The sequence below is a fragment of the Platichthys flesus genome, chromosome 14 (assembly GCF_949316205.1).
Source record: "Platichthys flesus chromosome 14, fPlaFle2.1, whole genome shotgun sequence".
Lineage (NCBI taxonomy): Eukaryota > Metazoa > Chordata > Actinopteri > Pleuronectiformes > Pleuronectidae > Platichthys > Platichthys flesus.
Genome location: NC_084958.1, coordinates 5,697,793 through 5,711,990, shown reverse-complemented (window position 1 = coordinate 5,711,990; position 14,198 = coordinate 5,697,793). Strand labels below are relative to the sequence as shown.

The 14,198-nt window shown below is 40.2% G+C and overlaps 2 protein-coding genes across 3 annotated transcripts; both read right to left on the bottom strand.

Moving 5' to 3' along the window:
- Nucleotides 1-44: 44 nt before the first annotated feature.
- atpsckmt (fATP synthase c subunit lysine N-methyltransferase) lies at nt 45-3,305 on the bottom strand. The gene is made up of 4 exons (XM_062404993.1): nt 2,801-3,305; nt 1,843-1,980; nt 1,647-1,697; nt 45-1,430 (listed from the first exon to the last, which is right to left on the bottom strand). The coding sequence occupies exons 1-4, from the start codon at nt 3,101-3,103 to the stop codon at nt 1,221-1,223; spliced, it is 702 nt and encodes a 233-aa protein (XP_062260977.1). The 5' UTR covers nt 3,104-3,305; the 3' UTR covers nt 45-1,220.
- A 202-nt stretch (nt 3,306-3,507) lies between these two features.
- On the bottom strand, nt 3,508-13,701 carry LOC133968787 (neuropilin and tolloid-like protein 1). 2 transcript variants are annotated; one of them, XM_062404990.1, is made up of 10 exons: nt 13,424-13,701; nt 12,947-13,012; nt 11,761-11,913; nt 11,427-11,675; nt 7,930-7,971; nt 7,598-7,725; nt 6,808-7,036; nt 6,203-6,316; nt 5,945-6,089; nt 3,508-4,987 (listed from the first exon to the last, which is right to left on the bottom strand). In XM_062404990.1, exons 1-10 carry the CDS (start codon nt 13,485-13,487, stop codon nt 4,450-4,452), a joined length of 1,728 nt encoding a protein of 575 aa, XP_062260974.1. In that variant the 5' UTR covers nt 13,488-13,701; the 3' UTR covers nt 3,508-4,449. The 2 variants fall into 2 exon arrangements, with proteins under 2 accessions (XP_062260974.1, XP_062260975.1); XM_062404991.1 differs by having other exon boundaries at nt 11,761-11,895.
- Nucleotides 13,702-14,198: the final 497 nt, after the last annotated feature.

Below are 14,198 nucleotides of genomic sequence, written 5' to 3'. Positions count from 1 at the left end.
GCATCTTAATCAAGGATTTCTTTCACTTAAGTAGGATCTACTTTATTTATTTATTTTCTTTATCGTTTGCCTGTGGAATACATAGAAGAGTTATAAAGTGAATCATAGAACATATTTGGTCATGACGTGTCTTTCGGGTTCAAACAGGACACTTTACCTGCAATAACATCAAAGTTCAAAGTGTTTTATATATGCAGTCCTTTACACTGCCATTTTTACTTTGCCTTCTGATACAAGCAAGTATATAGCAAGAAGGAATGAGGTAACGGACGATCTAAATCCATGTATCTGACACTTGACACACAGACAGTGGGGGTCACCGTGAACTGTGTCACATCTCAAGGACTTCTAAAACATTTAATATGAGCAGGTTGTCAGTGCCATAATAAAAAAAGTAGCCAAATATGCGCAAATACGTTTGAAGAACTGGTCACCATTTACTTTGACAGTATTGGATTTGGCTTCAACGTTGTTCACCCCTGAAAATCTGTTTTGTGGAATCTAACATTTCATCAATATAGTGGTGAGAAGATAATGAGTGAATTTCCATTTTTTTGTGATCTATCCCTGGAAGCCACAGAGTTAGTGCAGTGTGTAGGACAGCCTGAACTGAGTTGACACCATGACTGAGAAGTGTGTCACATTCGGAGCCCATTATAAACCTCCTGGAACAAAACCCCTAATATGGAATTCAAATTCACTCGATTCATATTACAAATTGTACAAGGTCATATATCCAAGAATAATTGTCTGAGAACTAATAAGTCCCTATCTGTCAGTATGAAAAGAAAATCCCACTGCTAATCCGGATCCACACCAAAATTTACCAGTTTCTTTACTGACTCATAATGTATCCTTCCACCAAGTTTCAGGGTAATACATCTAGTAGTCTTTGTGATATTCAGCTTTATAAGAAACTAACATGACACATTAAAAGGTCAAACATTTAATGGGTTCTTTGCATCCCCCCCCCACACACACAATTTCATGGAAATTGTTTCAGCAGTTTTTGCGTAATCATCCTAACAGGCAGACACATACATTTATTTAAGGGGTATTTTTAAGTGCTTCAATCTTTTCCAACCATTTCAGCTGTATCCAAGAGCAGACAAAAATAAAACCTCCTTTGCAGAGGTAAAAACATGAAAACAGTTCAAATGATGACAATTCCCAGTGACACCTCACAGCCAAATCTAATGCTTTGCACTTGTGTGTATGTCTCATGTGTCCTCCTGGGCTGTGGTCATTGTCTGTCTTGTCATCCCTTGTTGCAGTTGTGATTTAAACGTCTTGGCATTGTACACCCAAACAGTGTCTATGCCCTCCCCTGCAGTATGTTCAGGGACCCAGGTAGGGAAGGGGAAGCGGCAGGCCACCACCCTGGCTGAACTCGGCAACTCCCTTGCCAGCTTCAGCTCCAGCTGGTCCATCTGCAAATACAGACAGAAACAAAAGGGATACATACAAGTACCATACTGACATTCTTTAAAACTTACATGGTGGGATTAAACATACATAAACAACAACAAACACCTCACAGGAACTACAAGGTAACTAGGAGCACAGTTTATATGGGCTTGACGAATTTTGTTGTGAACACATGGCATACATTATATTCTAACAAAAAATAAATTAGAAGAACTCACCATTTGAGGGACTCCAAAAATGACAACATTGGAGTACTGAGCAAAACTGACCTGGCAAAGAAATAATGGGGATGGTATAGATGTTAAATGTGACACCTGCTCCCAGGGTATAAATATTTTGTTTTCCAAAAACTTAGAGGCATATGATCCCTGGAATACTATACTACATCATATTCTGTACTATACTACTACTTACCTTCCACAAGTCAGAGATATGGAAGGAGGTTGAGGAGTGGACTCCCTCCCTCCAGGCCTTGTAGCGGGAATACCACACCAGCCAGGGGTTCAGCTCAAAGCCTGAAGCCCGAAAGCCATGCTTGGCTGCTGCTATCACCTGCAAGGACAATGGGAAATGTAATTTATCAGCAAAAATGGGTTAACAGCAACGGAAGCACATCTGGATCGTCCCTTTGAGTTTTTGGTTACTGAAGTTTGAATTTGTGTAACTTTCATTAATCTGGATTACTTGAAAACAGCCAAACACAAGAAAAGAGAAGTGAATTTTCCATTTGCGGTAGGAAGAATGCGCAGAAAATCCAAAGACAGCTTAATTTATTCAAGGTTCAAATAGAGCGACAAGAACCTACGTGATCAACACATCAGAGATGTGACCTTCTGCAGGTACTTTTGATTCCAGAGCTGCAGGATTCAGATCTGATACTACTCAACTATTGTTGTTATTAATGTTTACTGGTGCTGCTTTCATTATTAATATCATTACATGTGTGAATATTTTTTACTCAGTTTACTGTTACTGGTCTCTCTCTCCCCCATTTCTCTACGCTCACCCCAACCGGTCGAGGCAGACGCTCGCCCACACCAAGTCTGGTTCCGCTTCATGTTTTCTCTATGGAGACCCTGAAGTGGTTTCTCGTTGTGGGATGTGTTGGGTTTCTCTATAGTGCTGTAAGGTCTCTACTTGATAATGTAAAATGCCTTGAGATCATGTTTGTTGGAATTTTGTGCTATATATAATTAATATTTATTTGTTAAGACCCTCTGAGAACTTTTCCTGTCCTCTAAGCTAACATGTGACACTATAATCACTATATATTTGAAATACATATGGCAGACAAAACTTCTTAAACGCTGCTTCTCCCAATCTATATGTTGATGTCTCTACACCCACGTGGATAAGACAACACAGCACTTACTATCCGTCCATCTCCGCTCCCTATGTCCAACAGAGAGCCTGACCTGACCCGCAGCGCCTGCAGGACATTCTCCACCTGGGCTGTGGTCGCGGGGACGAACGGGAGGCAGATCTTTCTCAGGGCCGGGGCCACAAACGGAGCTGCCACCGCGTACAGGGCGACCAGCGACCCTCCCAGCATCCCCGTGACGACGAGACCCAGGCGGCTTCTGCCCCGGCTTCCTCCCCCGGCTTCACTCGCACCGGGACCCGCCGGCGGTGAGTCCACAAAGAGCTCCTGTTGTGACATGGCGCTGTTCTTCATGATCAAAACAACACACTATGCAAATGAACTGCAGCCGCTCATCGTGCTCGGATAAAGTTCAATGAGTGACAGTTCACACATCATAACAAACAGCACTGAATGTCCCGATGTCCTTCCATGTTTACCTAGAGAGGACCTGTGCAACGCTGTTAGAAGACCGAGTGGATGAGAGAGATTAGCCAACTATAGTTCCGCTCTTCCCTCTTTACTTGTCAAACGGAAAGTTACTCTAACCTTAATCAAACATGCCTAACCCTCACCTAAATTTAACCTTATTGGCATTATGGGGACTTGCTTTTTGAACCCATAACATTTTAAACATATTAAGGTCCCTACAACTTAAGCAACACCTGGATCCAAAACGCACACAAACACACATGCATGCATTAAATACAATTGCAGAGTTAAGGGGAAAGAAAAACAATATTTAATGACACAAATAAATAGAGAATCCACATAAATAAAACGTGGGATGGGGAAAATGAGTGAAAAACTGACACACATTAATACAAATCAGAAAATACTCCAAAACAAACACAAAATGCATAATTAAATAATGAAACCATTCACCAAGCAACAGAAAATAAGAGCTCCAAGTTTTCCTATAAATTAATGAAATTAAGCCTGATTTCTTTCATGCCCTTAACATGAAAATATATCTATGTGTGCTGACTTATATTTCTCCATTATATGCTGTCCTTAAAATAAATCTAGATGCATTTTGATGAAATTATTTATAAATGTGAATTACAGAAGAACTACATCCAAGCTGATAGGAAACTGCAATGCATCATTCATTCACAAACTAGCTCTGAATATGATGCACACATAAAAAAAAATCTAACCAGAGATGAAACTTCAAACTAAACAAGGAAGAGAAAAATGGGTGAAAAATGTGTCAGTGCATGCACATATTAATGATTTGATTCTAGCCTGTGAAATACATCAGTCTTCTTCAGGGCCACTATTATGCACAGAGTCTTATCGTCATAGCAGAGCAACATTCAACATGTGCATCGGTTGCCCCTACAGTTTTTTGGCTAAAGGATTATTTTCACTGAAGAAGGTTTGTTTCACAATGTACTGAATTCCTGTTTCATACAATTTAATAATAACATAAACTGAACATCTGTTATCTGTAATGGTCAACATTCGTTTGAACAAATAAACTGAAACAAAAATTTTAAAGGGAAATTAAAATTGAGGGGTTTTAACCACAAAAAAAAGGAAGGTGATCATCTCTTACTTATTTATCAGTTAATCCCTGTTATTTAACCCTTTCATATAGTCCTATTTGTGTCGTGTTTATTCTTTTCCATTTTCTTTATATCCATGTTGCCTTACATTCAAAAGTCATTAGACAGTGTACGGTGGACAGTGTGATCCAGCCCTGACATGCCATGGTGGGTGTGATGATGGTGCATGTGGTGCTGGCTGGTGGTGGGACCATCATTCATCATCAACTCATCCTCCTCCTCCGGTCGGTACCTGTCTGCCCCGTCCTGAGAGTAGCTATGCTTCATCACTAGGATGCTACGTTGACCTGCAGGGGTGGTGTGGTGGGAGAGGCGCGGCGACTGTTGGCTTGGCATCACTGGCGGCAATGGCGGCACATGAGCCCCCCCGTCACCCGCAATGTTGCCATCCCTCATGCTTAGGTTGCTGCGGCTTCCATGTACACTGCCGTGCATGCTCCCCTGCTGGGAGCCACAATGGTGGTCGCGAATGCATTTGCTTGATGAGCGGCGGAGCTTGTGGAACTTCTCAAAGTCCTCAGCCAGTGCAGCGTCGGTCAGGTCGCCGGAGGGGTCACGGCGCAGAGTACAGAGCTCGTAGTGTGGAGGCTCAAAACCGGGATGGAGGAGTGCAGGGTCAAAGTCATCCCTGAGGATAAGTAAAGGAATGAAGTGTATGTATATATGCCAACACAAACAATATAGATTCAGTAAATTCTCAGTCAAGCTCAACAAAAAGTTGACACTATAAGTGTTTCTCCAAAGGCCTTAAACCCCAAATGTACTGTGGATGTACAGTGCTTAATCACACAATGACACATACAGAGGATTTATTAAGTCCAGCAAACTGTTCATTGAATCAGAATCCCTTAGAAATCATTTTCACTATGAGATCATCAATAAAAATGTCCCCACTCATTTTGTCTCTGCCTGTGAGGGAGAAATGTATTTCAATATATATATAAACTGCCCTCTTATTCATGTTGCATCTACCCACACAATAAACTAGTTACACTGTCAACACAAGGTTGAGGTCATGCCCCTATCAAATAAGACTTTTGCATTGGAAATAACTGGAGCTGCTATACTGATTTTCTGCCACTTTGGGGAAGTGACATAAGTTACAAACACAACACAGACACATTATCGCCTTATAAAGTTGCTAAGGTAAACGGGTTAGCTGCCTATTTTCAATTCCAGCAGACATGAAGCAACATTAGCATTCCTTCGGAGTTTTATTTTTTGGCCCCTTGACAAATCTAAGTGCAACATAGGTTCTCTTTCTCGCTCTTTGTGGAGCTCCACCAACCCCAAATTCAGACATTATGACTTTCAAAGTTGTTGGATTGCTAAGAACTTCACTCCACATAATTTGTGGAGTGAAGTTCTGTCTTGTGATTGCGAGTCTTGTAGTCGTTGTGAGATCATACTTCACGACTGACTGGCATCAGTGAGTTTCCCTACATGTGCCATCTTGTAGTCCCTAACAATCTCAACTGTCAAAATGAGATTGATTGGCATGTTGGGTACTATAGCATCCGTGGATATTTAATTTGCAAAAAATGCTGTAAGCATTACATTTCAAAGTGACGTTTAAAGATCTCACCTGCGGATAATGTATTTCTTTCGAGGCTGTTTGATCTGGATAATGCAAGAGATGATGAGCAAGATGACAACCAGACCACAAGTCACTGCAATGATGGCGATGTTAGTGTTATCCAGCGTGTCCAGGATGCTTGCTTTCCTCTGCTCTGGTTAGAGAGATACAAAGAAAAAAAGAAGGTTTGAGGCTCATCCACAAGAATGTGTTGCAAATACATGATATAAGTAGAGGCGTGTTTCTCAGCCTGTGTGGCCAACATACCTTTACAGTGATTTTCATCCCAGGGGTAAACACAGTTCTGAATGCCGTTGCAGACCAGAGTGTGGTTGATGCACATGTTGCTATGGCAAAAGAAAGTGTCGCTTTCACACGGAGCTGTAAAAACATTAGGAAGGTAATTTAGATTGACATGTTGTATGTATACACTAAATCAATAATTTGGTGACTTGGGCACTTGACTGCTTCGTTCTAAACATTAGTTTTACTCCATTGGTCATTGCTGTTCATTGTTATAACAACAATTCCATGGCACAGCAGAGGATTTTTAATCATCAATTATCACCTTATGAAGTTGTTATGGGGACATTTGCATAGATACAAAGCAACATTAGGATTAATTTGAAGTTGTTTTTCTGGCCACATGACAAATGGAACACCAATGTTCACTCTCCTCTTAACTTTATTTGGTCAACTCCGACGGCCAATATATATAAACAATAGAAGCAAACAAAATGTCCTCCCTCCCGCTACAGGTGCTATCTGGTTGTTGTTGTGACTTCCACCGGTCCTCGATAGACGAACCACATTTGCTGCAGAGAGCGCACTGCAACTCAGATGAAAACAAACTGTAAATACGATGCACTCACGGGAGTGGAAAGTTGTGAAGAGGATCCTGAATTTGCTTTTTCTGCTCCCCTCGTCTGCCCACAGCCTAACCACGCCCACGGAGGACACCAGCATGACATCGTTGGCCACCGTGGAGCAGAACTTATTCTTCAGGTGCTCGACCGAACTGCTGCCGTCGTAGATGGCAACAAAGTTACGCTTGCACTCATTCGAGTTGTGCATCTCGTACTCCAGAAAGCGCAAGTAGATCTGTGGGGGAGAAGAATAATCAGGTTAAGCTGCTGTGAATGAGAAAGGTTTTGAAAGCATTTGCACTTTTCACATCGGCTCATCTGCTGCATTCTCATCCAGTGGGGTTAACACCACAACTATCCCAGTTAAAACATGAGCATATTTACACTTAGTATAAAATAAAATAAAACACATTACAACTTATAAATAAATGTAAACATTAATTTAGTTATAAAATAAATAAATATGAATATATTATTATAAAAGTCGAAATAAATGTTGATTCACAACATTTGATACAAATCTAGCATCAACCTATAATTCTCAATAAGTCCCTTGACCCAATTTCTTTATTAAATGTTATCGAAAAAACATGATTCTTTTTTCATTAAAAGATTCATTTGTAAAACAAAGCCATCTGTTTTTATACTCTTTTGTGTCAAAGGTCGTTGTAGTATTCTGCAAGGACATCATTGTGTTTGGATGAAGATAAGTATGTGCCTCTGTAAACCATCTGAAACAAAAGGAACAAATCACAACTGACAATTGCAAACTAAAAGCTGTTTGACAGGTCCTGACCTTAGCTCTGGGAGGAGCCTTGATGTACCACCTGCAGTCCACAGCCTCCGTCTGCAGGACATTGGCATCCCTCGCTATCTGTACCGACTCTATGATGCCATCTGGACTGCTCAGCTCAAAATTACAGACTGTGGAGGATAAAGTGTTAAAGTTATCAGTTTGGAAACTAGAACATTTCACTGCTTGTAGGAAACAGTACAAAGAGTTTGGGTAATATTGTCCTTTCAGCAAAGACAGGAACAAATAAAAACACATGCTATATACAGTAGGTAATCAGGTCATATTATGTCATTGTCACGTACATGACACAATATCACACACAGAATACTCACATGGCAGAGCTGGCAGTGCTCCAAGCCCTTTGAACTCGGGATCTAAAAGTACAAAACAGTAAAGAGACTAATCAATATAAGTAACATTTACTCAAGTCTTTCCACAATTCGGAGGAAACATTTATAATATCTTTCAAAATATTTTCTCCCACAATAAAACTATTTTAAATTAAGTCTCTATATATACTGTTGAGACAAAATGCATATCACTATTTATCAATGATAAAAGAGATGTGTTAAAATGTGCAACTGTAAATTATATAATATATCCATCATTATTTCTAGAAACCTGTGTGTGGTTTGCACATACGTGCATATAGTACAAAGACATAATATATTTATATGCTTATCATGCTAACAGCATATCTTCAAATTATATTGAATATACCAAATTATTATTAATAAATTAATCATTATTATTAAAATAATTTATATTTGTATTATAATTTTATGTGCTTAAATCTGTTCTTGACCATTTTGACACTGATTCACCAAATTCACCGTAAATAATGTTTTTGCAGAAACGGGGAGAGATAAATCCACAATCTCTGACCTTGGATTATTGGGATAAATACACATAAAAAATAAAAAAAAACACACACACAAAAAATAACATTATTTAAAGACATATTGCAAAACAAAATAAAAACACAGCTGGTCACTGTTTACATAATCTACATTCCTTCTGCCCTCATTCAAACTCTCCTGAAACCCGGCTGCTCTTCATCAAAAAGGAAAACCACGCATACGCACGCACACACACACACACACACGCACCCCCCCACACACACACACACATCACACAGAAACACACACGCACGCTCACACAATCGCACGCAAGCGCACACGTATATATATACACACAAAGCCTCAGAAAGGGAAAAAATATTTTGTACTAAACCTTTGTGCTGATGAATCTATTTGCTAGGTGGATTATAAATCCTGATAAATCAGTTTAGCTCAGGACAGATTAGGCTCCAGCAGAGATGACAATCTAGTGATAAAAATGTATTTTTTGTTTTCAAAATTCTCCTGCAAGAGCCCAGACTGACATTTTGTCAAGTGAAATTCTGCACATCCCAAACACACAAAATGCAGTATACAAGAAGGTATCATTTTAATTTCAAGGGAGGCAAATGGATCACAAAGTCTTTTTGAATAAAATGTATCTTAAAACTTTCGTATCTGACATCTTAAGAACGTTTTTGTGAAGGGTATAACACGGCACATCTGGTCAGGTATGATGTAAGAGGAACAGGTGCAGGACTCAACTGAGGTTTAAATCAACAAGGATTCTTATTAATCCTCTCGTTTCTTACCCGTTTCTCCTTCAGGCTCGGACAGATTATCAACATTCATCATCTCTCTGTGAGTGTGTGCGTGTGTGCTTGTTTGTGTTGCCTATTCCGGACCTTTGCCAGCATTAACGCTGACCTTGTCAGGCACAGGACAACTCACGGAGTATCATTTCTGAGGGTTTGATGATGGCTAGGGATAACATGTGAATTGTGGGTAGGTTTAGGTAAGGGTTTGACATACAGTGGTTAGGGATAAGGTTGTGGTTGTCCAAAATGAATAGAAGTCAACAAAAAGTTCAAAAATGGATAGCTGAGCAAACTGTGTGTGTGTGTTTGTGTGTGTGTCTGTTGCAATTATGCATTCCCATACAATCCCTTTAGCTGAGTGACAAGTTGTGTGTGATACTTTCCAAAAAAAAGAAGGAAAAACTGACATGCACCGAGAAACTTGAGCCCTCCAGCAACTGAAACGCTTGGTAAGGACTCACAAGAGTGTGCGGTCCAAAGAATCCCTGAAAGAATAAAGATATCATCTAGAGAGGCTCAATCAAAAATATGGAAAGATGGATGATGGACGGACGGATGGATGGCTAGACAGAGGGACGTACTTTAATCTTTGCCTCTCGTCAGTGTAGGTGGCCTATAAAATCTGCTGTTAATAAAGCCTCTGCCTCGGACTCCCTTAAGCTGCTACTGCGGCTCAGCGCTGACAAGCTGAATTCCCCTGAAAACAAGCTTTCATTAACTCTTGTGACTGAGGAAACGAGTGTGTGTGTGTGTGAGTGTGTGTGTGTGTGTGTGTGTGTGTGTGTGTGTGCCTGTGCGTGTGTGTGTGCATGTGTGTGTGTGTGCATGTTTGCATGCATCGGATGAAATGCTCCCCTCCTCTTCCCTTGTCAGTTGCATCTGGTGTGCCTGCACTGCAAATGGAAATGAGAGCACATTCCAAGCAGTGTGCAACCAGATCATTATTAAAGTTTTGATATGCAACTTTATGACATCACATGTGCAAACTAGACGAAATACATTGAATGTTTTAAACTGTCCGATCGGTTCCTCAGGGGCGCTGATACTTTACTATAGTGTGTCACTGGAAACAAAAGTGTCCAGTGTCGGCTGCAGAGCTCTGTTAGTGTGTTGTGGTTAAATGGGGCCAAAGACAGGAAGGGACAGACGGTGTAAAAGATGTAGCCGGTTTCCCAATGTGGGAGCCAACAATGTCAAACTCACAACAGGATAGTGGATTAGGAGAGAGTGCCAAGAAGAGGAGTACAAGGCGTAGTTATACTCTAAACATCCGCAGCCCCAGCCAGACAGAGCAGCAGCTGGTACAAGAATATACAGAGCAGGGACGCAGAAATATGTGGGAAAAACTGCAGACAAACTGCGGGTTCCTTTCACCAAAACAAACCAACTGGAGAGAGTTCTGTGCAGGGGCAACGTTTATCTCCAAAGAGCACTTTGTCTATCATCCTCATAACACAACTGAAATAAACCACAATGACAACTAACTCTATGCAAGGACAGTTCTACAATATGCCGTTGTTCAATAGGTTCAACTACAACAATGCAGTTTTGTTGTTTTATGATCATTATGTTTATGTTTCTCATGAAAAATTTTCAGACAAGTGTTAAATCATCTACATGGTCCTTTTGGCGGATGTAGCTTATGGTGCTGTTAAAATGACTTTGTCTATATATGTGTATTCTATCCACTCTGTTTGCATGTTATGCATCCATCCTTCTATCCATCCATGTTTCTATCCACCCACACATATTACATGTATTGTATCCACTCTGTTTGCAGTTTATGCAAATATATGTATGTAGTTTTCCTATACTACTATGGTTTTTCCATCAGCCAGGACAGGGCCAATTTATCTGCAAAGTGCCGAGCCAAGCCAAGCTGTGATGAAATGAATTTCCACTACAGCCACATCTCTACAAATATGTTAATGCTTTCACATATCAATATTCTAAACTACAGTGACAAGAGGTTCATCAGGATGATTTATATGCAGCGGCCGTTTGGTTTATTTTAAAAATAAATATGTTGATTAATGCAGCATTGAAAACCATCTTCATCCTCTTAACAGCTTGAGCCTTCTTCTTGTCTTTTCCTTATAACTGATACAAAACTGATATGTTCAGAAACTCAATTGTTTCCAGATTCTTTGACTTTAATCTCCCATCACTCACCTTGTGTGAAGTTATACCTGGCCGAGAAACCAATGGCCTCCAGTTCACCATCAGCCACAAACTTGATGTACAGGTACCTCCCGCTGGACCGGACGTACGCAGGACTTTCCAGCCCACAGTAGCGGCCAATGATGGGCGAGAAACCAAACGGCCCATCCCGTACCTCGATGTGGTCAAACTTGCACTCCCAGGAAGGTTCGATGGAGTACTTCTCTTCGAAGAATAAGTCGATGATCTGTCGAGGAGATGCTGAGGGAGGAGGAGAGATTGAAAACAGTTGAAGAGTGGATTGGAAAGTGAGTAAGGGCTAAATAGTAACCAAAGAAAATCTCACCTTCTATTATGTAGACACACTCCCTCTCAGGTGGGTACTTCTCAGGGTAGTTGGGTGAGGTGAAACACCCTCCATCAGGCTCCTTTAACCAGGTGCCACACTTTCCAGCTGGGGTCACACCTGAGTTGTTCTTCACTTCAACAGATGAAAAGTCTCCAATGAAAGGTAGTAAGAAGGTTTTTTGACACACTGTATCAATATCAGATCACCAAGTTTCAATTTGTGGATATGTGACATTTTACCTTCTGTTGTAAACATTTGGGCTGTTTGTAGTGATGCTGGCTGTAGTTTTCTTTCTAAAACTGTAAAAATTACCTGCAATAATTTGGCTGCAGCAGGTAAAGATCTGCTGCTGGACTCGGTCCACAGAACCCTGAGGCCAGTGAAGCTCGACTCAATACACAGAAATAGGTTGTCATAGCTGTTGTCATAAAAGCATCTCATGAAGTGATGTTGGTGATCAACGCACCAGTTGTGAATTAGGACAGTGCATTTACAATGGGTGTGTCCATCCACAACGTCACTCTATGAGTTCAAGCTCTGCTGCTACAGGGTTAATTCAAATATATTAACATAGAATGTATCATGTGTCCAAAATTGCACCAAATTCAAAAACTTTCCGACACCTCCTTGGGCCATTACAATACACATGGCAAATGTGAAGCTAATGGGATTTGCGAGACTGATTATTGATTAGCAGGTAGATGTTAAGATGACATCAGGAGTTATTTCAACACACATAAACATATATATGTATACATATAGAAAGTATATATAGATACTGTCAAATTATAGAGGTATAATTCATAGCTAGAACTAGGACTGCAGCCAATTATGACTTACTGAATTATCTAAAGATTAAAAAGAAAAAATCATATCAGTTGATATCAATAATTACCACAATGCATGTCACAATATGATTCCTCTTAAGTTGATAGAAATTTGCTCCTGAGTGAAGGTTGTTATTTTAATCTCTTCTTTTTGGACAGAGAATGATAAAATTGAAATCAATATTGAACTCTTGTTATATTGCGATCATACAAATTTAATTGTAATAATTATTGATATTAATTTGATCCCCGGCCCTACACCCACTGCTAAGTGTTTAATCATTAGCTGCTCAAGTTGGCTTCAACCTTAAATGACTCAAGGTGTGGGGTGAACAGTAGAACTTTTGATGTGATACCTTGTTCTTTTATTTTTGTAGCTGTGGCACCAGACAGCTGCGTTGAGAGGAGGCTTGCTGCTAAAGCTGAGAGAATACACATTAAAATAATAAATAACCATGATTAAGTAAATAGTATGACTCGTACCTCAGGAGATTATCCGGAGTTCAGTGCATGTTTGAAAGCAGCTATACTCACAATTATTTACTAACAACTCTTTTAACCGTTTACGCTTTTCTGAAGTGCACAGCATGCTTCATCAGTGAAAACGATACAGCAAACAGTAAACAAGGAAACGCTCAAATGTGCACCGTACTTTACCCCCCCCCCCCCCCCCTCCGCCCCGATTTAGAAACAATCAAATAATTTAATGAATCCACCACTGACTTTTTCAACAAAGCACATCCTTAACACACCATGAGCAATGCAATTCGTTTAAGATTATTTGAACACAGATGCTATAAGTAAGTTAAGAAACCTGTTTACAGGGAACTTACCAATGTGGAGCAGAAGTTTTTGCACCATTTCTGTTTCCTGAGGATGAGCAGCTCCGTCATACATATTTCCATTAAACCGTCTTTTTTTACTTATGATGTTCAGTCAGTTCGCGCGTGCCACGTTTATGGGGCAGACACGTGTTGTTCGGTCCATCAGTCCCTCATCCAGTCCAATACGTAAAATCCGAGAGCGACGAGTTGGACCTGTCCATCCCACTGTGTGTGTCTGTCCCCCCGGGAGGTCGGAGGATTACAATCCGGTCCTCAGACTTTCGCTGTCCCTGCTCCACCTTCAGGCTGCACATTAATCCTCTCTCAAGATACAGACCAGACCTCATTCATACAGCTGCTCTGGGTGTGTGCGTGCGTGTCTGTGTGTGTGCGTGTGCGTGTGTGTGTGCGTGTGTGTGTGTGTGTGTGTCTGTGTGTGTGTGTATGCGCATCCCATAGTACAATTGTCCCAGCTGCAGTTTCTTTTTGAAATATTTTTTTAAATTATTAAATTGAAAATATATTCAAGTTTACAGTTAATGATATGATACAAATAATAAAATAAATATTATATTAAATCTTATTCAGAGCTCCAAACTCAAATATCAACACTATAGGACCACACACACAACATCAAAACACATTTAAGAATATAGACCATGATGAAACTACTCTTTTATATTTTACAACAAGCGATGTTTGACCATCAAAGTCTAAAAAAAATGTAATAGCTGCAAGTATTCCATTCATTCTTCTATTTATTTGATAGGGAGTAGGGAGAGTG

Bases quoted from the DNA above. Each gene is read 5' to 3' on its own strand.
- LOC133968787 (XM_062404990.1), bottom strand. From the start codon at position 13,487: ATGTATGACGGAGCTGCTCATCCTCAGGAAACAGAAATGGTGCAAAAA. The intron at 6,090-6,202 runs GTATGTTGGCCA...CTCTCTAACCAG, and splicing joins GGATGAAAATCACTGTAAAG to AGCAGAGGAAAGCAAGCATC. The intron at 4,988-5,944 runs GTGAGATCTTTA...ACTTATCCTCAG, and splicing joins AAGAAATACATTATCCGCAG to GGATGACTTTGACCCTGCAC.
- atpsckmt (XM_062404993.1), bottom strand. From the start codon at position 3,103: ATGAAGAACAGCGCCATGTCACAACAGGAGCTCTTTGTGGACTCACCG. The intron at 1,698-1,842 runs GTAAGTAGTAGT...TTTCTTTGCCAG, and splicing joins ATATCTCTGACTTGTGGAAG to GTCAGTTTTGCTCAGTACTC. The intron at 1,431-1,646 runs GTGAGTTCTTCT...CTGTATTTGCAG, and splicing joins TTTTTGGAGTCCCTCAAATG to ATGGACCAGCTGGAGCTGAA.